At 40.0% G+C, this 22,819-nt stretch overlaps 1 protein-coding gene across 2 annotated transcripts; it reads left to right on the top strand.

Moving 5' to 3' along the window:
* The first annotated feature begins 903 nt into the window (after positions 1 to 903).
* lnpep (leucyl/cystinyl aminopeptidase) lies at positions 904 to 17,330 on the top strand. Of its 2 annotated transcripts, XM_086030321.1 has the most exons (22): positions 904 to 1,271; positions 5,014 to 5,108; positions 5,451 to 5,653; positions 5,756 to 5,867; positions 6,452 to 6,691; positions 7,139 to 7,329; positions 8,711 to 8,849; positions 10,735 to 10,869; positions 10,962 to 11,082; positions 11,157 to 11,308; positions 11,382 to 11,495; positions 11,732 to 11,863; positions 11,954 to 12,088; positions 12,205 to 12,365; positions 12,480 to 12,568; positions 13,570 to 13,753; positions 13,834 to 13,990; positions 14,823 to 15,007; positions 15,106 to 15,267; positions 15,750 to 15,890; positions 15,968 to 16,049; positions 16,128 to 17,330. In XM_086030321.1, exons 1-22 carry the CDS (start codon positions 1,244 to 1,246, stop codon positions 16,257 to 16,259), a joined length of 3,090 nt encoding a protein of 1,029 aa, XP_085886447.1. In that variant the 5' UTR covers positions 904 to 1,243; the 3' UTR covers positions 16,260 to 17,330. The 2 variants fall into 2 exon arrangements, with proteins under 2 accessions (XP_085886447.1, XP_085886448.1); XM_086030322.1 differs by lacking the exons at positions 15,750 to 15,890; positions 15,968 to 16,049; positions 16,128 to 17,330 and adding an exon at positions 15,512 to 15,713.
* The last annotated feature ends 5,489 nt before the right edge of the window (positions 17,331 to 22,819 follow it).

Below are 22,819 nucleotides of genomic sequence, written 5' to 3' on the forward strand. Positions count from 1 at the left end.
ATTGCGTAGTCTGTCAATAAATACATTTTATTTAGAACACTTCACGCGTGCTTTACACAGCTAAAATACACAAATATTATACAGTTCACATATACAGCGTTCGTATTCCTTGTTTGCTGCTTGCAAATTCACCTATTCACGGATTGTATTGTAAGATCTCTTTCGTTATTCGTTATTTCTTTGTTCTCAGTCCAAGGTCCAGTCTAATATAAAATTATTGCTTCGGTGCCATCTTGTGGTAACTTCGTGCCAATGAAACTGTTGAGGGGAGGAGCTTCATTGACAGTATAAGGCCAGGGTCCTCATTTGGCATCTATGTAGCATACAAGTTTTTATAATATATATATATATATATATATATATATATATATATATATATATATATATATATATTGTGTGTATATATATATATATTGTGTGTATATATATATATATTGTGTGTGTATATATATATATATATATATATATTGTGTGTGTATATATATATATATATATGTGTGTATATATATATATGTGTATATATATATATATATGTGTATATGTATATATATATATATATATATATATATATATATATATATAAACAGATCATATAATAAAATCAGTATTTTGTTCAATTGTTCGTGTTTCCTGAAAAACAAAAAATAAATTCAAAATGGAATGCCTGCTAAACAAAGGTGTTTTTTCATTTTTTACTGATGGAAAAAAATTGTGTGGTGATGAAGTGCAACACCTTTAATACCCATTACGTAAAAATAAAAAATAAAAAACCTGACGTGAAAAAGCCCCAATGACGTCAAAATGTGTTTTTCCGGTTCCGCAGCATAGTGCGTCGTTAATGTAGCCCCGCCTCTTAACTATTCCTAGCCAATAGGATGCAAGAGTTGGGTCAGTTGTCAACAACTCGTCGGCGAGGAAGCAAAGTGTCAACTGTCGTAGTAGTACAGTACATGCATAATACGAAATACTGTTGCCAAACGAATATTGGTGTGTTTTTCGTTTTGATTGTGGAACAAGACCTGCGTTCGAATAACTAATCTATTGAAGTGATTTAGCTACAATTGTGAGAAGTTTTTCTTTCACGACTACGTAGCTGGAATTAGTGTTGTGAGGACGGGCTGCAGGCAAGCGGGCAGGCAGTTTGGTGACGTGCCCGGCCATTAAAACTATACAGTACGTCGGATCTAAACGTGTCCAAGTATCCTGCTTCCGGGACGTAAGGACCTCCTTCCAATACCCTGCTATGGATCCTTTTGACTATAACAGTACAGGTAAGGAAGTATGAAGGTTACTGTATGGGCGGTAAACAGTACGTGACAGCGTGCTAGCAAGAAAGCTGGCTAATAATAACCATTCATTGTGAGTGACTTTGAGCCGCGGACACATGTTGCGAGAGGTCAATTTTACTCTTTTTTTTTTTTTTTAGGAGCTTGTTAAAACTCAACATCTCAACTTAGAAGCCAACCTAACGCGGTCATGCTTCCGCTGTCTATTCAGCTTTGATATTATTAACCGTGTTTAGTCATTCCGTGTTGAGCAGATAAGTCATGCTTAGCTCTTCTTTGCCTACCAGCAGACAGCTGATCAATAACCTCTGCAGTTGTCCTAATATATCAGGACGTTACTGACAAAAGCAAACAAGCATCTTGTAAGTCAAATGTCAAAAAAAAAGATGAGAGTCGTTGTCAATCTAACCTAACCAAAGCAATTCATTATTGTTGTCGTTAGATGTCCTGCCACTGTCCAAATCACCTTTAAGAGTTTCATTTTTAAGTTCGACAATAGGGGAAAACTCAAATACAGTACCTTATCTTTTCCTGCCTTTCCTCTATAAAGTGCTGAACATCAGGTGATGAAGAAAGGGAACGATTGTCTCTAAAATTGTATCCAATATCACCAGTGAAACCACAGTTAAAATGATGTAACATTACTCAATTTACTTTCTAATAATAATGGCAAGTGTGTAATATGACGATGATTTGTGTCGCAGATGCGTCTCATGGATCTCACTTTCTAACATTCTTACTTCTTACTACTTAAAGTGTAAAAGGAAGTTAACCACTTTAACTAGTCTTTCTTCAAATCGACTTACTTCACGTTGCTTCCTACCTACATTTTTCTCTTCTGCATTCTCGTCTTATCCACTTTTTTTTTTTAAACATCCTTTAGTGTGGCGTGTTCACCAAAAGCCAAGGAAAAGGCAAAACACGTTAATCCTCGTTTTGTCGTCAGTGTGGAGTACTGACTGTTTTTTGCAGTTTGAGAGGCATCCCCCCCATCCCTCTAGTTACATAATGTACGACTTCATTTATTATTTGGAGTCACTGATTGCTTTGCTTTAGTTCATATGACACTATTATCACTTCTGTAATTGGGCCACAAGTTCTGGCTTCTTTCAGGTTGTATTTTTATCGTCTCCTTCTTTGGATGTTACACATTAGACAGTACAGAGTTCCTTTCCTATTAATAGGCATTTGTGCAGTCAGTGTGAAGCCGGCAGTGAGACGCCTGTGTGCCAGAATGTATGATGTTGACCATTATGTTATTTTCTGCTCTTCCTGTCTACGTGACACTTTTTTTTCCCTATTTTTATTTTATTTTTTGCTTTTGGTTCTTATTGCTGCTGGAAATGCAAATTTCCCAGAGGGAGTCATCCCGAAGGTATCAATAAAGTCAAGTCTAAGTCTAAGTCAAATACATTGCCTACTGGCCAGGTGTCAGCTTTACTCAAATTATTTTGAAGCAATGTAGACAATTTGCAAGGGTCCATGTTTTACTACAATGACTAATATTGAATTAGGAAGCTAAACATTACATTTATTGTTTGGAAAATGAGCAGAGAATGAAATTGCCTCCCAGAGAATTTGATGTAGACAAGGCACATTTTGTGCCACTGCTCACAGAGCAGTGCAGGTTGCGGGAATGCATGCTTGTGTAATCTGTGGTAGCATGTGACAAGAGCAGACAATACATTGGCCCTGATTGTTCTATTATTCGGAACTCGTAGAGCCACTGTAGTGACAAAACTTGCAGCATACTTAAAACCATTACATCAGCAGCATATAAATATAGTGTTAAATGAAAATGTAGTTATAAGCATGTAAAATTAGTAGCAGAAAATGCTGAAGGAAACCAAGATTGTGGTTGATCAAACGAGACACTTTGGCAACCATTTTGTTTTGCAACTTTTCACTTTGAATCCCACACATAATGTTCATATGCGGTCTGTGGTAATCAAAACTGTCCAATAACATCTAACATTTAACATCTATTGATAATACATTTTAATAATACACACTCAACGGCCGCAGTGTTAAATGTAACGACCCCAAAAAATGACACAGCAGTCATTTTGAAATTGTTAAAGTGGACATTTTTTTCAAGAATATGTTTTATGCAGGCCCACTAGTTGAAGCAAGGCATTCTGATTAAGATAGCGTGGGATATGAGTTAAGCAGCAAAATCCACCTGTTTTTAGCCATCTCAGTTTGGCGGCCATTTTGTCACTTCTGTCGAGTGAAAATCACATCACAGATACTCAGGGCTCAGATAACGACCAATCATGGCTCAGCTGCCGAAAACAGGTGAGCTGTGATTGGTTGTTGCATGAACCCTGAGCAACTGGGTAGTAGTAAGTGCTGCGTCAACAATAACCTCTCTTGAAAAGAAGAGAAATTATCAGCATTCATTCCCTCACCTCTTGTAGGCTGGTGATAATTGAGCTGATTGTGATGGTTTGCATGACAGGTACAATACAGTTAAGTGTCATTTGTGTAATGGAGGTTTCCCTGAAGGAATTAGGGAAGGGCAATTAATGTTAAAACAAGAATGGAATCCTGTGGCACTTCATTCAAAGTTAATAAGAGAGAAGAAGTGGAAAATGTTCAGACTAGGGCTGGGCGATATGACTGAAAAGTATATCAGGATATAAGTGTTTCATATTGGTCTATCGATATATATTGATATTTTTTTTTCTCTATTTTTAACTATTGAAAATAACGACCGGAAGATAAATTAATTTTGGTTATTTTATTTTAACATAATACTTATGTAATAATAGGACAACGTAACTATGAAAGAGTGAAATAAACAGATTATAAAGGTTGAATAAACTCTGTTTAAAACGTAGTGCTTAGTGGGGCTGGACGATAGGCCTGAAAAACTGTCACAATCTAAGTATTTCATATCAGTTAATATTTATAATTATTGATTTTGTTTTCAGCCTATTTAAAAAAAAAAAACACAGTTAACTGTTTTTGTGTACATCGTTATGTAGCGTAATGTGCAGTTTCCCCCCCACCATTGTATTGTAAAGGCTTATTTGCATTAGGTGCTACCCCAAAGCAGTATTGTTGATACACATACATTAGCCCTTATTCAATGTTCATCCAATGTAAGTAGTGAACAAAGATTCTCTTGCAGTGCATACGTTATCATTGATCACCCGCCTTAGGACTACTTTATCTTTTTAGCGTACTCAGTATTGCCATAGTCCATTCATATTTTACTTGCTTGATTTTAACTTGAGTGCGATGCTGAGGGTCGGATGTGGCTAACTGGCGCCAGCATGTCAAAGACAGGGAACTCCTTTACTTGTACACCACGTCTCCATCCAGAGGTGTTTAATGGGGTTATCATGCATAGTATCATTTTATTGTAAGAGTTGTACTGAGTCGACTTGTCATTTATTTGAACGAAGTTACGTCGCTTGATGCGAGTACGGCTTGGTTTAGTGGCTTCTTCGTCGTTGGTTTAACTTCTTCGTGATTGGAGGCGGATGCACGCCGCCTACATCACGCACAATGCCGCCATCGGGTTTTTCTATTTTTTTTTTTCTCCTAACGAAGGTTTTATCGAAGGCATTTTCTATTAATATCGTTCACGTGTCAATCGCGATACATATTGATATTGAATTATCGGTCCAGCCCTAGTTCAGACACTCATCTTTCACAACATTGTTAATTTCCTCGTGTGTCATGTTTTCTTTATATACCTTGCTTCTTCCTACTGTAGAGCGAGCCAACTTACCAAGGAACATGATTGAGAACAGCATGTTTGAAGAAGAGCCTGACGTTGTGGATCTAGCCAGAGACTCTGCAGCATATCCGGTACACTCAAGTCAATTTACTGGATGCTGCGCTGGCATCCATCACAATTTAAAACACAGTTTACACTCATTGCACACATTCAGTACATATTGAATTCAAATCAATGCTAGATTCCAAACCTTTGAATATAATTGAGTTTGATGTTTCTTTTTTTCCGACAATGACAATGATCTTATTCAATGAGATTGTCGAAAAAAAGAAACTTCAAACTCACTTAACGAATAAGAAGACAAGATGAACATTATTGCATTACTACATTGGATCGCATTGGCTCTCAACAGATAGCTCGTGCTTCCTTAATTTTGTGTCCATTGAGCCAATGATGGTGCGCTGTGCTTTCAGACCTTTCCGGCCCTAGACCCAGATGATGCTGTGTATGAGCCTCGGAGCTCTCGCCTGCTAGTGCGAGGCCTGGGAGAGATTGACGTGGATGATGATGAAGAGGACTGCGAGTCTTCAGCCCGACTTCTGGGCATGTCCTTCATGAACCGCAGCGCCACCCAGAGATCTAATGCCTCTCCTTATATCAAGCAGTCTCCACCCAGGTAGCAGGATTTTGCTATGTCTTGACTATTTCATAATAATACTAGTGCTTCCCGACTATTTGATGCGCTGTAGATGAATTGGTTACTTTTCCTGTGTCCCAGGTCATGTTCGCCACCCTCAGCCCGCACCTTGGTTGTTTGTGTGCTATTTCTGGTTATAGTGGCTTCCATGACTATGGTATTGTACTTTTTGCCTGGATGCAACTTTACTAAGGTAAGAAAAATACAATGGGCTTGTGCAGTTTAGCATTTTAGATTGCCCAGTTTTCCCACATTGATTAAGTCGGTAACTGACCACAACCAGTTACCATGTCCACAAAATACCGGTTCCGGTTCAAACTGGAGGTCGCTCCCATAGTTAACGCAAAGGATCATGGGCCCTAGGGCCTCTTAGTCCTAGGAATAAGATGGGATGATTTTCAATGAACATGTAGTATTTTGGAATGTTGGAGGAATCTGGTGTGCTTGTAAAAAATGAAATAAAATAAATAGAAATAAAGAATAAAAACACGCACATTCCACATGACAAGTCTGGTTTATCGATTCAAACTCTGAACGTCACAACTGTGAGGCAGAAATGCTGACAGGAAAACAGCTGACCTGTTTTCTGAAGCTGAGTCATGATTGGTCGTTACCTGAGCCCTGAGAAGTTGTGATGGCATTTTCAGTTGACAGGAGTGACAAATTTGCTGCCCCCTGAGATGGCTAAAAAGGGGTGGATTTTGCTGCTTAACTCATATTCCACAAACACAATATTCATCAGAATGCCGTGTTTCAACTATTTTTTCTTTTTTGCAGATGGGATGCCGTAAACAAGAGAACAAGACATCTAATGGCACCGATGACGAACTCTTCCCCTGGGCACAATACCAGCTCCCTCGAAGCATACGTCCTCTCGGCTACGATCTCACCTTGAACCCCGACTTGAACACCATGGATTTCAGCGGCCACACTGTCATCAACATGTTTGTACTTCACAACACCAAGCGCATTGTCCTGCACAGTGCGAATCTCAATATTACCAAAGCTACATTCAAGGTGAGATTTAGGCTTTTTAATAGCTCTGACCAAATAACTGGCTTTGAAAGCATAGCGTAATTTCTGTATTACATGTGCTGTGGAAGACCTAGTCACTGGTTTCGGGAATTTAATTTAGTGTAAAAAAAAAAACTATTCTGCACAAATCTTGTGATCTGCAAAAATCATGACTCAGTTGGACGAACCCTGATGGGAGAAGTAGAAAATGAACATCAACTGTCTGTGTTGTGAGGATTTCTGAATCTGCACAGAATTTGTGCTGATGCAATAACGCTCATTTCGCTGTTCAACTAGTGCCTATTTCTTACTAAATTCTCATGAGATTATATTGTTATAAAGACACCAGTTTAATGAGAACAAGCAGTTTGTTACTTTGGACCAATGTGTCCTCAAGCATTTTGATGTATGTGGTGTGCTTGTTGTTCATCTGAGCCTTTTCTCCTCCAGCTTGGTGATGGTGAAGCCAGCGATGTCACAATACTGGAGAACAAGCCAAGGGAACAGATTGCTGTTAAATTCTCTAAAGATCTGAAGGCAGGCCAGCACTGTGTGTTGACCCTGGATTACACTGCCAGCCTGTCACACACCAATGATGGTTTCTACAATAGTTCCTACACAGATCTCGATGGGAACAAAAGGTACATCAAGTTACAGTAGAATCTCCTAAAAGAATTTATTCTGTAACATTTGCCGACTTCAGCAATAATCTAAACTTTTGTCACTGCCATACAAAACAAAATGACTACATTTAAAGTACTCACCCTTTGATGATTAATTTCAGACTCGCAGAGAGGGAACAGGAAGGTGTTTGCAGTGTGATACTTTTTACGTTTTATAGGTATTGTAATTGGAATTGATTAGTGTATAGAGTGGTACCTTGCAACGGGAGTCAAACTTTGGTCTTTAAAACCAACATTTACATTGAGATCAATTAATAGTTTTAAATTGTGTTTTACAACAGTAACATTACATTCCGTGTAGTAGCAATATTGTCCAAAAAATAAAAACAGTCATCAACCAGTCTAATATTAAAATGATAGAAACAATAAAACACCCTTTAAAAACTCCCTTAACTTTAATAACCGTAGAGACGCAATAAACTTACCGGTACTCACCTCATGTATAATCACACACATAAAACTTTTTGATCGCGAGTGAAAAGCATACGGAAGCTAGCCAGCTCGAAGAGGCTAAAACGGAAGTGAACATTTTTAGTTCATGCCCAACAGCAGCAAATGCATGAGACCGCTCAAAGAAGATCCATGTCAAAGTCATTTATTCACAAAGATTCCTTGACTGTTACCGAGCCAACGCGGAATTAGAAACCCACAGCGCTCTTATGAGCATACTAAACATTTCTGCCCACATGACTACCAATGATGAATTCTGCATTGCGTGCCGCTGAAACACTCAACAACACTTGACAAAAGTACTCGCAACACAATCAGTTGTTTCTGCTTACGCAAAGTAGGATACATTTTGGAATTTCGATGATATTTTTACAAATATTTAAAAAAAAACTTTTTGGGTGTATGCCCTTTTAACATCCAACAACTTTTACTTGCTGTGTATGTGTTGCAGATATCTGTAATTCCGTTTTGCCGAGGCAAAAAGAACATTTCAGATATCCATAACTGTATTCTTCCTATCTACATTTGGCATTGCAGATATCTGAAACATAATTTCGCCTAGGACAAATTATGTCACTTTTGCCATTCACTTATCATAAATATCTACAATTAATTTGCATATCGCCGCTATTTGAATGGCGGGTACCTGCAACGGAATTAAATGTAGGTGTCTCTAACGCCAGTTCAAGGAATCTATAATTTGATTCTGATGAGTCATAATTACAGTTCCACTTCTGTAATTGACATTGCCAATATTTGTAATTCAGTTCTGCCTTGTAAGAAAATTACAGAAATCTCTATCTGCAATAGAATTTGCTGAAATATTGAAAAATGGATGGGTGGATGGATTCCAATCCAGCAATTTAGTATGCACATTTCTTTTCCCCAGGGTCCTAGCTGCTACCCAGTTCGAGCCATTATATGCAAGGAAGGCCTTCCCTTGCTTTGATGAGCCATCATTTAAAGCCACCTTTCTGGTTAAAATCAACAGGAAACCAGAGCACATGACACTCTCCAACATGCCTAAGGTACTTTGACATGAATTTACTGTAGACATGTCCCGATCCGATCACGTCATCGTAAATCGGGGCCGATCCCGTCATTTTCAGCTGATCGGCTGATCGGGAGAAAAAGATCCGTTTTATTATTTTCTGAAGTTGAAGTTCATAAAGCTATAAAATAATCCAAATGTGCAAATATCTTGCCAAATAGAACAGCATTATCTTATTTTATATTACACAATGTTATTTCTTTCTTTTTACCAATGTACAGACGAAAACCCACTTCTGTCCTTGCTTAGTCCATCCTTTTTAAAAAATGTCTCGTCCTCCGTCCGTCCACAAAATGGGCATCCGTCTGGGATGGACGAACCGTTCCATCCCTGGGACGGAATGCCCATCTCTGTAAATAACGATGATGGAGGAATTCCTCATACTATGGTAATGCTTATATGGGCCACTCAACCAAATTGGTGCCATTTGCGTCCCCAGGCAATTACGGGAAAACACATTTTTATAAAGCGCACTGCACATTGATATGTATTGTGAAGGTTAACATTCAATTACCACAAAATGTCACGGCTATAGTCCCCGTATTTGCTAATTTTATTCTAAAAACCTACCTACGTTTCTGTCCAAAAAACTGTCATGATAAAACAAGTTATGAGATGAACCAATACACAGTGAGTTGTTCAAAATGTGTATAATCAAATTTAGTGCTTAACAAAAAAGAGGAAAAAATATAGAACTTTGCGTTTATTTTGAGAGTATTACAAAAAGCAATTGGCACCGGTTTGGTGCAATGGTCCATATAATATTAAAAAAAAAATATATATATATATATATATATATATATATATATATAAAACAACATATAACACGTCCACATCTGGTCCATGTAATATATAACAACATATAACATGTACACATTGATGTAAGTATATTTCTATATTAATTTGAGCAAAATCAGATGCATGCTATTTTTTTCTGAAATTAATTAATTTCTGCGAATTCTACTTTCAAGTCTTGCATGAATTTTGTCAAAGGCAGTGGTGACGTGACGTACAGTAAAAACGATGCAAAAGTTTGGCTTGTGCCTGGCTGCTTTGTGATAACGGAAGAGAGGCTGAATTGAAGGGGAGGTGCTCTACCACAGCGTCGCTTTTCTCTCTACATGGCTTTGTCCATTTGCAATCAATCAAGTTGGTAAGGGACAGAATGGAGTTTAAAATGGGAATCCACGACCCAATTAGGAAACTCTGCTTAGCTCCACTGACCGTAAATGCAAACTGTAATCTTTTAAACCAGGGCTGCTCAAGAGCCCCTACCCAGCCTATTTTTGATGTCCCCTCCCCTTTAATACACCTCATTCAAATGATCAGGATCGTTGTCAATCTTCTGCAAAGCTTGTTGACGATGATGGACCGGACCCTGACCCCCTTGTTTTAAATCATGTATTAGAACTATATGGTAAATATGCAGCATCAATATAGTCTGACCGGCCCTAACATAAAGTCTACCTGTGAGATATAATGAGATACAAAACCAAGAAGGTTTTTATTATTTTGCCCTGAGCTGAATGTGGTCAACACAATACTGCACCCACAATAAAACAACCATGTTCAATTATTATGACTGAGAGAAGCAATCCAAATGGAGCATCATTATCAGGGTAAAGGCAGAATTCACGTATTGGATCTCATTATATATAGTAGGAGTGCCTAATGTTGCAGCTGGTGATTGTATTGTAAGGTATTAGCTCTTTTTTATTGTCTTGGGAGTCACACAGGTCATCTATGACCCTCTTGCAACTTATTTTAAATTCTTGGCATGCAGATATTTTGGTAAAGCACAGTTTGTCTGAGGAACAAAAAAAAAACAAAAAAAAACACTCACCCTCTGATGTGTGTCTCAGGCAAAGACCACGCCCCTTGCCAGTGGCCTCGTGCAGGATGAGTTTGAAAAGACAAGTGTCAACATGAGCACTTACTTGGTGGCATTCGTCATTGGGAACTTCACCGCCGTGAGCAAAAACGTGTCTGACACTTTGGTGGGCTTGATTTTTAAATTTTTTTTGCTGCATCTATTTTTATATCATTCAGACTAACAGCCAGTATGTATATCATGTGATTGGATTTTTAGTTGTCAGTGTACAGCGTACCACAGAAGAAAGAGCATACTGACTATGCGCTTGACACTGCATCCAGACTACTGAAGTTTTACAACAAATTCTTTGAAATTGACTATCCGCTTCAGAAACTTGGTAAGCATTATCATTATTCTTTTTCCCCCTCAGCATTAGAAGCCTCGCTGTAATCTCATTTGCTTCTTTGTCAGACTTGGTTGCAATCCCAGATTTCCTGGCAGGAGCTATGGAGAACTGGGGTCTGATCACCTTCAGAGAAAGCAACCTACTGGTGGGGGCACACTCCTCTCTTATGGAAAAACAAGATGTTGCTTCCGTCATTGCACATGAGCTGGCTCATCAGGTACTTGGCATTTGTTTGCTACATGCACTGAAAAAGGATGTGGGTGCAATAACGTGGCACTGATGCGTTCCAGTGGTTTGGAAACTTTGTCACAATGAGCTGGTGGAGTGACCTGTGGCTCAATGAAGGCTTTGCCACTTACATGCAGTTCATGTCACTGCAGATAGTCCTGCCAGAGCTTGACATGGTAAGTGATCTTTAAGTCCACACATAAAGTGCTGAACAAATTTAGAGTGGAATTTGTCATTCCCGCTCAAAATGAAATCACTTGGAGAGTGCACTGAAATTGAAAGCATTTGTATTAAAGCACTTTATGATGCTGGATGGTCTCATCTCATTATCATGACATTAGATCAGTATATGACAAAATCAGGTGCTGTGCTCTGTGTTTTGCTATTAAGTTGTATCTGTTTGTTTTTGAAGGGCAACTTGTTCTTAGCGGTTCGATTCAGAGCATTGGACCGAGATGCACTTAACTCCTCCCACGCTGTGTCCACCGAAGTCAATTCAGCAGAGCAGGTGGAAGAGATGTTCGACTCTGTGTCCTATCTAAAGGTATGCTTCTGTGTATATTTATGATGGTTCCTGTCCATTGCATGAATTGTTCAGGTGGCCATGAAATTGTGTTGTGCTTTGGTCTTCCAGGGGGCTTCCATTCTTCTGATGTTGAACGCCTCGTTGCCTGGTGACCAGCAGTTCAGAAAAGGTATCATTCAGTATTTGAAACAGTTCTCCGGTTTGAACACTGACACTGACGATCTCTGGAACAGTCTTGCTGAGGTAGGTGCTTTGTTGGTAAACTGCAATTATGATTTTTAGTCGGCATAAAAAAAATCGAACAATGCAGACAAGTTACACAACTGAGATGGCACGGATCGTTGTTTTTGGATCCTCAGGTAGAGGTCTCAAGTCTGCATCCAAATGTGTCAGAGATGATGAGGTCGTGGACATCCCAGAAAGGCTTCCCTTTGGTTACAGTCTCCCGCAAGGGGGATGAAGTGACCTTAAAACAGGAGATTTTCCAGCTCACGAAAGACAACGCCACATATTCCTCCAGGTGGGCGACACCCCCCCCTTATCCTCCTCTCCCTCCTTTTCTTTCTTTCTTGTGTAAAGTGGTCATGGAAAGTCACCAGACCAAAGGTATCTTTTATTTTGCACTCTCTCCTAGCTTGTGGACTATTCCAGTGACGTATGTGAATGACAGCTGTGGTTTGGCCCCTGAGTGCGTACAGGTGTTCATGCTGAAGACCAAGTCAGGTGAATGACAATTATCTAATATCTATATCTAGTCATTTGAGTGCCTCGGTTTAAAAAAAAAAAAAAAAAAGCTTGAGGCATTTTTTTCTGCCTCGTATGTATTTATGTGTACACTGTCAGGAAGAAGTCAGGCTAACCGCAGCAACAATTGTTCATGTTACACTTGACATTGACATGAGATCAACAGATCAACATCTGTAAAGTAAACCTTACCTTTCCAAATAATATATGGACAATCATCAATGCCTCGGTACGCTGTTATTTTGAAGTTGTTCTCAGCAGCGGGTCGCGGTCTAGTGGCTGACTTGACCCGTCTTCCGGAATCCGTCTGGGGCATCTATTGCTGTCACAAACTGTTGCTACAGATGACAGCAAAACAACGTCCTGAAATAGTGTTCAATCGCTAATTAAGGGCGCTAAAAAAACATCTTCATTTCACTGACACTGTGTTGTATGGCGCCTGATGTCAATGACTAGCGCAAGAAGCGCTAGCAGCAAGTAGCGCTAACTGCTAGCAGCTGTCAAATTACTAGACGAAAATAACTCCCTAGACTTTATTTGGAATTTATATGAATCTCTCTCCATTGATTATGGTCCATGAGACAAAGTGACATCACCACCACATTAGCGATTTTGCTGGTTAAGAAAAAAACACAATTGAGTAAACCTGGGAAATCGACAGGCTGTCAGCATCAATGTTTCTAGAGAGAAAAATAGTGTGCTGCCATGCACAGTTTAAAATTAAGTATAAAATGTTGGTGATCTAAAAATGAAGTCCAGTTGGCCATTCATTATTAAGTGGAAATGTGTTTTTTGTCCATAACCAAGAAAGAACTTAATACATATATTTTTTTGATCGAATACCCAATTATTTGATAGAATTTTCAGTAGGATATCCGAATACCAAAATATTTGATCGCTGCAGCCCTATTATAGTGTAGTCAGTTGCCCAAATGTGCGCATGTTAAGTGCTAATTCACTTTTACATGCCCTTTTCTTAGGGACTCTTAAGGTGCCAGAAACTGTGAAATGGCTGAAGTTGAACTACAGGAGCACAGGCTTCTACATCGTTGACTATGGAGACGAAGGCTGGGCTGCTCTGACAGACGCCTTGTCCAACAACTTCCAAGTTCTCACACAGGAGGACCGTGCCTCGCTGATACACAATATCTTTGCTCTCTCCGCGTAGGTTTACAAATCAAACACCCTTATGTGGTTGCGTTCATCACTCCGCATGTTTTTGACTGTCTTTCTCTTCACCTCAGACTGGGGCGTGTGTCCTTCCGCAAAGTTATTAGTCTTCTGAACTACATGCCAAATGAAACTGATACAGGTCCTGTGAGTGAGGCCTTGCTGCAGCTCAAACACATCTACAAGATGCTTCACAAAAGATACGAGCAGGGCCTCGTCACCCTCATGAAGGTGCACACACACACACACACAGCAGAAATTATATTGTGAAAATGTTTCAGTGTGCTTTGGATGGGGAGGTTACATTAATAACATGATGTGAGACACTTAACTCATTAAGGACGGGAGCGCATAAGCGCTTTTCTACCACTAGAGCGAGCACTGTTGTGTCTTTCTACCTTTAAAGCCGGGAGAGCGTATATACGTCATTTTCTTTCTTTTTTTTTCTCTTCTTTTTCTCGGTCTCTTAACCAATGAAATGCATCAAAATATGCCACTCGATTTTTTTTAATTTTTTTAATAGTGCTTCTTATGCACTGACACTTTATTTTTACATTTTTCATTGAGACAGAAAATAATAATAAACTCATGCCTGTGTGAAAGCCATGTGTCTAAGCTCTCAAATTTGGGGGGAATTATGTTTCTATCTGCTACAGGGACTGACATATTAATTATTTTGTAGGTGTTGAATTTCTGAAAAAACTTCAGGTTTTGGGGAGCTGTTGAGCCAGGCGCTTTATCCCTTAATGGGTTAAGTGGTGAACTGATCTGTACTCGCTACCTGAACTGTACGGCTTGGTGTAATGTAATGCTGAAATTGATGAAATATATAATGGGGGCCTTCTGTGGATTCATTCTAACATTTGTTTCCATGAGCAGATGTACAAGTACAATTTTATTTAGGCTATCTGAACCTTTTGGGTTTCCCTCATTTTAATTTGTTAGTTCATTGCACATGCCAAAAGAATGTGATACCATTACTTAGAGAACCTATTGATACATCTTTAAACATATGTTGTTTATTTACCTGTTAACATCTGAATCCTCCTTGAAATGTCGGCAGAAATATATTCTGAATAAGTACGGTGCACTGATGGATAAGCAAACATGGACCGAGGAGGAGAGCATGGCCCAACAGAATCTGCGATCTGCCCTGTTAGAGATGGCCTGTGATCTGGGGCAAGAAAAATGCAAGCAGCAAGCAAAAGCCATGTTTCAGAAGTATGTCGAGTCGAATGGAACCTCCCAGTGAGTAACCTTTTATGCTGAGAATACAGATCAATTATATGAAAATACTGTTGACAGAATGAAGATGTTTTTAACCTACAACGCGATGTTTTTGGTAGGATTCCGGGTGATCTGCAGCGAGTTGTATTCAGTGTGGCAGCTCAGTCCACTGAAGACTGGGAAACTTTGCTCACCATGTATCACTATGCCACTTATGACTCGGAGAAGCAAAATATGCTACTGGGCTTAGCTTCCACGCAGGACACGCAGAAAATTGTTTGGCAAGTATTGTATATAGCCGGGATCAACACATTCATCATAACATGACGTACTTGCTAATAAGTTGATAAGATGCGGACGATTTGAGCCATTCTCGTCTGAAACAAAACAAAAAGTATTGTGTTCAGTATTTTGCTCACGGTAACAGCATTATTTTCAACTATGGTACCGCTAAAGGGATGAAGTACCGTAGAATCTGCAAGTTTTCATTTTATTCCTGTTAATTTCTGTAAAATGCCTATACAGTGTATTTTGATGAAGTCCCATATAAAACCTCCAACTCCGAAAGCCCCTGAGCACACACGCACATTAAAAAGATGAGTTGCCATTTTTTTGTCTATTCTGGCTTACACTGTTGAACTTAAATTACTTAAGTTTTAAGTTGGACTTAAGTTTCATTATTTGACGAAAAAGTTATTTTATTGTTTTTTTTTTCTGCCTGAAATGGATTTTACACTCATTACGCTCGTGCTGTTTCTTCCAGGCTTCTCAATGTAGGTTTGGATGGTAAGATCATCAAGGTACAGAACCTTCCCTTTCTCTTCAAAACAATCTGCCAAAACTTTGCTGGCAACTTGATCGCTTGGGACTTCGTTCAAGACAACTGGAACCGGCTCATACAAACGTGTGTGGCGCATTTGAAGAAGAAATTGGTTCACACGTGAGGACAAAAACTAATCCAATCCATCTTTTTGCTTGTAGGTTCTCAATAGGTTCATTTCCCATGCAATCAATCATCCATTCCGTCACCTCTCAGTTCTCAGCACAGTCACATCTTGATCAGGTAAATATTTTGAGCTAAGAATAAAAGTTCGGTGGCTGTTGCCTTATACTTTGGTGTTTGTGTGCGCGCGTTGTGCAGGTGCAGTGTTTCTTCTCCAGCCTGAGGGAGCACGGTTCTCAGTTGCGAAGTGTACAGGAAGCGCTGGAAACCATCCGACTAAACCAGCGCTGGATGGAGAGGAACCTCCCCTCTCTTCATAGATGGCTTTAATTCAGGCCAGGCACTCCTTCCATTCCCCACTCGCCTCCCCGCCCCTTATACCAGTTTAGCTGGCCGACTGGGGTACGTTGTCAAGACGACCGCAAAGTTTGCACTTTTGTCTCTTATCTCTGTTTATCCAGGTCTGAGTTGAGCTGGACCGGGTAACCTCTCATGGATGGCTCCTGTGAGATTTTAGCTAGCTCAGGGCGGCTCTGATTGTATTTGACAGAAACATGTCAGACCTCAACACTCCTCACACTTGAAGCTGTCGACCAAACCTCACACCGAACAATCATGCGATACACTTTGCTTTACAGACCCTTTCAATCAGCGACTGTGTGAGCTGTTTAATGGCTGCTACTAAAAGAGCAAGTACATGTGTGTCAACACGACAGTGTTTCCTGTCCAGAAGCCCTGGACAGTCTTTATTATTTAGACTCGGCTGCACATTTTGCGACATGGGCAGGTCAAATTTTCATTGGTTCCTCTAGGTAATATGTGTACGGAAACAACGGCAGCCTGCAATTGTGCACCCTGGAACATTCAATATATTAGAAAGGGTGAGGAAGTGGTTGGTCGACTCAAAAAATCCTTCCCACAATGTACAGTAGATGGCGCAGTGAAGCGCTGTGCTGGTTTGAAGCAACCGACGTGTCTTAAATGAAGCAAGCAGCACACTGGTCACATATTAAGTTTGCAGCAGTGATACGATGTTCATTCTTGGAAAATTTTAGAACAATGATGTAAATACAGTGTGTTCGGCCCCACAACAGGATTGGACGTGCCATTTTTATTTAATCTCTAGTCTTGACTTTGCTCCACTTGAGTTTTAGCTTTTTCTTGTGTACATAGAACGTATTGAGGACATTTATTGATGCCAATTTGATCAAGGCTTTTGTCCAAACACTTTTTACTGAATTTCTTGAATGTATAACACCGCCGGGAGGTCGCTTGTAATGGTGTTGTTTGTATAAGGGCTCTCGTGTATAGAAGAATGTTTATTTTGGGTATCTGTCCACATCTGCCTGATACAATGGTTTAAAGTTACTCCATCTCCAGAATAAATAGCTGTCAAAACTATTTAGCATCTTTACTTGATCCCATCCCCGCCGCAAGATTTGCTCCGCTGTGTATTTCTTGACAGATGTACACTTGCTGCTCAGACTATAATTCACCCTCACAAACCTTACATAGAGTTCTATTAAATGTACATCTGCAGCACCATTTCGCAAAACAACAAAAAAAACTCTTAACATGAACCCTTTTTAAGATACTGTATGTGTTTGTGTCTGTTTGTTTCTGCCCCCGTTTTGGGCGCCAGCAGCAACTTAGTGTAACGTTTTGTTATAACACAGGAGGTGAGATATCATCATGAGGCAGTTTAATGATTTGGTATGAGACAGGAGCTGAGATATCATCGTGAGGCGTAGCCTTTCATAAGTACGAATACACTTGAGCAATGCCAAAGATACTCATCAGATCACATGACTCAACGGGTTATCATATTATCTAAACACGTGCTTGTGGAACAAAGCAGCTTGTAATGTGCTCCCTCCAGACCACATATGTCAAAGTCAAGGCCCGCGGGCCACATCCGGCCCGCGAGAAGGTTTTCTACAGCCCCTGGGATGATATCGCTTTATTATTAGATCCGGCCCGCAGCAAGCCTGTGTGGGTTGCAGATGTGATCGGGTCCTTCGCGCCTGCCGATGACGTCACGCTTTAAAATATATTGTAGCGTCTTCCAAGAACACAGACGTAGTTTAATTATCACGTTTTTATTAGTCCAACTGTTCAGTCAAAAAAGAGCGACGGCTCTCCTGTTCGTCCTCCGCTACTCTCGCTCATATGCCCTCCCATCCAGCCGCACGATGCATTCATTAGCCTCGGAAACAAAACGACTTGGCAAGACACAAATTCGACCACAAGACAGATAACTCAATTCGTTCCACTATTTCTGTAATATATTTCTTTGCATCTATGTTTGCCTCCCCCTGGCTGTTGTTATGACGAACATTAGCGCTACTTTTGCGAGGATCGTCCTTCGGTCGTCTACGTGCCGACTGAAGACTTCGCGTCACTTTTCGTGGCTTTCAGAATCGGATTGTGGTGAAAAGTTATTTGGAGTAAAGCACACTTTATTAAGAAATACTTCATGTTAGAAATCTCACGTTGTTTTATTATCAGTAATTGTTGGCATTTGATAAATTCATTGAGTTTCGATATAGTGCTGGGATGACCCACACTGTGAGCAGGCATTGAACGCTCCTCGAGCGCGAAGTGTTGATTGCGAGAGACGCGGTTTCTTTTCTTTTTCCTTCTTTGACACATAGCTAGTCATTTGTTCGTGCCAGCAAACTCAGTAGTTGCAGATTTCCCGTGTTTCACGACGTTTGTTGTGTGTAAATGTTAAAAGGTGAGTTTAAGCATTTAGGTTCGTGTCAGGTAACTGCTGTACATAATAGCCTAGACATGTTCTCGTGAGTGATGTCACGTTGAATGAACACAAATTAGTTATTTCGGTTAGTATGCTTACTAGTCTAGTGATGAAACGTGTGAATGTGTATTGTATGTATTTGTTTGGCTGTTTAATTGCTTAATACAGTGAATTGTAATGTTTAGGCATATTGTTAACAAATGGATATGCATTGGATGATGTTGCTAGGTTATTTGTCTGTGTTGTTGCAGACCACAATAAATATACGTGTCAAGTGTAATACGGGCCTGTGTTTTCTGACAGGAGCACCCACATTCATACCTTGCCACTCTAAAATAGTCAGCTGGAGACATCACACCAATCATATGATCCTCTCCGTTTTACTTCTACATTATGTACAGTTCATACAATCTTGCAACCAGAAAATTGTTTCCAGTTTGGCAGGAGAAACGCAAACGGAAGTGATGTACGAGCTGCCTCGCAAAAGTAGCAGTAATGTACTTGATTTTATTTTTTATTTAGTAACTACGAAGATAAAAACACAACAGCCAGGGGGTGACAAACATTGAGGCAAAGAAATATGTTACAAAAATATAAAGCGTGACATCATCAGCAGGCGCAAAGGACCCAATCAAATCTGGACATTTTAAAAAATTTCAATGAACATTCTATCAGTCCGGCCCTCGGCTTGTCGCAAAATTTTTATTTGTCCCTCTCTCCATTTGACTTTGACACCCTTGCTCCAGATGAAAAGGAACACTTGATTAAAATGACACCAGGCATTGAGAGTTTTCTGGTGTTATTGGAGGGTATGTTTTTATTTTTATCTATTCTATTTTTTTTTGGGAGCATGCTTTCCATTTTATGTGGGTCTACTGCAGTAATATCCAAAGTATCCCAGGGGCCAAATGGTTCCCAGCCTCTGGCATAAAATCATTAATGCGCAGAGCTGGGCATTCCGTCCATGTGAAGGACGCTCATTTTGCTGACGGTCGACGAATGATGGGACAAATTTTAAAATAGACGTATGAAGCATCGACGGAAACCGCTTGATTTAGTTCGCCATCCAGCATTACTCTATTTTTTGCGGCGAGGCTTCGATGGCCGCGGCGAGCGCGGGAATAAAAATAGTGACTTGTTGTTGCTTGGGTGCCAGAGTTGAGTGAGGGACCAGGCTGGGAAGAGGCTTCCAAAAAACATATTTCTCTTCAAACCCCGTCCGGGAGGGTGGGGGATGTTGTTTAATAATCACTTTAATTTTCAATCCATTAAAACTCAAAAGTATTTTAAAGTCACATAGATACAACCTGGCTGAACTCAGATTTGGATGTTCATAACACAGAAGTGGGCGGCACGGTGGTCGACTGGTTAGCACGTCTGCCTCACAGTGGGTTCGATCCCGGCACCGGCCTCCCTGCGTGGAGTTTGCATGTTCTCCCCGTGCCTGCGTGGGCTTTCTCCGGGTACTCCGGTTTCCTCCCGCATTCCAAAAACATGCATGGTAGGTTAATTGATCACTCTAAATTGCCCCTAGGTGTGATTGTGAGTACGGTTGCTTGTTTGTCTCTGTGTGCCCTGCGATTGGCTAGCAACCAGTTCAAGGTGTGCCCCGCCTACTGCCCGAAGACAGCTGGGATAGGCTCCGGCACACCCATGACCCTCGTGAGGATAAGCGGATCAGATTATGGATGGATGGATGGATAGATTTGACAATGACTTGGGGTCGGCATGGTTGAAATCGAAATTATTCTTTTAACGTTAATTGTTTATTTTGTTGTTGTTATTGATGTTGGATGATCACTGTAATGTACTCTGTGTCGACATGCTACTAGCATAAATGCCATCTGGCTGTAGTTTGAGTAGTTGCTAATTCTATGTTTAAAAAATTCACTCCTGTTACTTCCCGTCACTCAAGTTAGGTGTTTCAATACAATAGAATAATGACACAAGAAATTTAAGTAGCCTGAGATAACACAAACATGGAATACATATTTTGAGTATTTAAAAAAAAAAAAAAAAAAAAAAAAAGGTGAATTTTTAGTTCACCATATTTTCAACAAATAAATGGCAGTCATTCTGGCCCTTTTACAATGTAATATAATACACTATATAATGTATATATAATACAACTTTATTTATATCGTGCATTTCATAACAGCAACAGCTGTAACAAAGCACTTTACATTACAATAACAAAATAGCAATAATATAAGAAGAGAAAGCAATAAATTAAAACGCAAAATACTATATACAATTGACACCAGAAAACAGCCGAAAAGTGTCATTCTCATGTCGGATCAAAAGCCAAAGAATAGAAATGTGTCTTCAAATGGGTTTTGAAAATGAACAGAGAGGGGCCTTGCCTAACATTTACTGGAAGGTCAATTCAAAGGGAAGAACCAGCAACAGAAAAGGCCCTCTGAGGCTCCGCTTACTTCTCAGCACCTCCAGTAGCGTCTGGTCCGCAGACCTGAGGCACCGGGAAGGTGCGTAGGAGTGGAGGAGCTCGGAGAGGTACGCCGCGGCGAGCCATATAAAGACTTGTAAACAAAAAGAAGCATCTTGAAATGAACCCTAAAATGCACTGGGAGCCAGTGAAGCGAAGCCAGAATTGGGGTTATGTGCTCCCTCTTCCAAGCTCTGGTTAGGAAGCGACCAGCACCATTTTGGAGCAACTGGAGACGCCTGAGAGAGAACTGGCCGACTCCAAAATGAAGTGCATTTCAGTAATCTAGCCGAGATGTAACAAAGGTGTGCATGACTGTTTCTAAGTGCTGGTGAGAAAAGAGGGGCTTTACCTTAGCCAGTTGTCCAAGATGAAAGACATTAGACATATTGTCCAACACGCATGCAATTTACCTAATGTCAAATACAATAAATAGTGTAATGCATTCAATTCTCTGTCCTGCAATTTGTGTGTATCACCCATGGTTTTGTAGTATCACTTGGGCACATAGAGAGCTACATTTCTCTGTCACATGACCAGTCCTCACACCTGCAAGATCTAGGAGGACAGCTTCTGTGCCAAGACATTTTAAGTCACGGTACAGTTCTTTAGTTAATCATCATTAACCCCATTCAGTCACTTCTTTTGTCAACCAATAAAATCAGCGATGTTACTTAAAGCGCCAGTCACATGAATGCATCAGTAGCACTCACTGTGTGACACGCCTCCCTGCAGCTTAGTACTTTTACATTATATTCACATATTTTTACAGGCCACATGTAATTTTGCAGAAGACAAAGGTAGGTCCGAACAAAATTAGTGGCTTTTGTGCACACCTCTGGAGGATAAAAGTGGAGAGTACATCACATACTGCATGTCATCATTTGAAACTTGTGCCTGTGAGTGTGTTGAATCAAAGTGATTACATTGACTTCAGATCCTGAAATACAGTGGGGGAAATATTTATTTGACACCCTGCTGAATTTCGAAGTTTGCTTACCTCCTACAGGTAAGAATAAACAGAATGACTTGTCATAAATTCCCCCCAAATAAGTAAAAGTTTAATAAATACAGTACATTGTTCCCTCGCTACTTCGCGGTCGTACACTGGCACTGTTTTGGTACACACTGAATAAATGAACGGCACTTTTGAACAACGTTTTGTTAGGAAACTCACAACGTTCTTCAAATGTGCCGTTCAGTTAGTCAGAGTTTGTTATGGATAAAATGGAGCGTAAACAGCTGCAATCAGAAGCTGTGAGCGGAGCGTGCTCATGCAGACACCGACAGCACAAGGACAACAAAACATCGGCAAATAACTATATTAGAGATTATAACATTTTACTGAAAGTTTGTCTTAAAACAGCTTACCTTAACTAGAATCCCGCGTTGCATTTTATCCAAATAGTACAATCCTGGTGGCTTAGTGCACCTTTCAACTCATACAGCTGCCATTGACATACCGGTATTTATTTATCTTTTCACATTCCAGCCATTCAATCCCAGGAATTTATTCATATTTTTTTCCATTTTTTTTTCAAACAGTAGGGTGAAAGAGGGTCTAAAAATGTCTCGTAGTGAATGAGTTAATGAAGTCCTTGTTTATATTATTGTGCAAAACGAAAGTAAGATACCATGACTACTTCCACCGGCAGTGTTTCTTCTTCGTGGTCTTAAAAGTAGAGA

The sequence above is a fragment of the Filicampus tigris genome, chromosome 5 (assembly GCF_054856515.1).
Source record: "Filicampus tigris isolate MCC_2025a chromosome 5, RoL_Ftig_1.0, whole genome shotgun sequence".
Lineage (NCBI taxonomy): Eukaryota > Metazoa > Chordata > Actinopteri > Syngnathiformes > Syngnathidae > Filicampus > Filicampus tigris.

What these genes read in the sequence shown, in the direction of transcription:
- lnpep (XM_086030321.1), top strand. Translation starts at nt 1,244, where the DNA reads ATGGATCCTTTTGACTATAACAGTACAG. An exon ending in GCCTCGTCACCCTCATGAAG is followed by an intron (nt 13,991 to 14,822) that starts GTGCACACACAC and finishes AAATGTCGGCAG; the next exon opens with AAATATATTCTGAATAAGTA. An exon ending in GAGTCGAATGGAACCTCCCA is followed by an intron (nt 15,008 to 15,105) that starts GTGAGTAACCTT and finishes TGTTTTTGGTAG; the next exon opens with GATTCCGGGTGATCTGCAGC.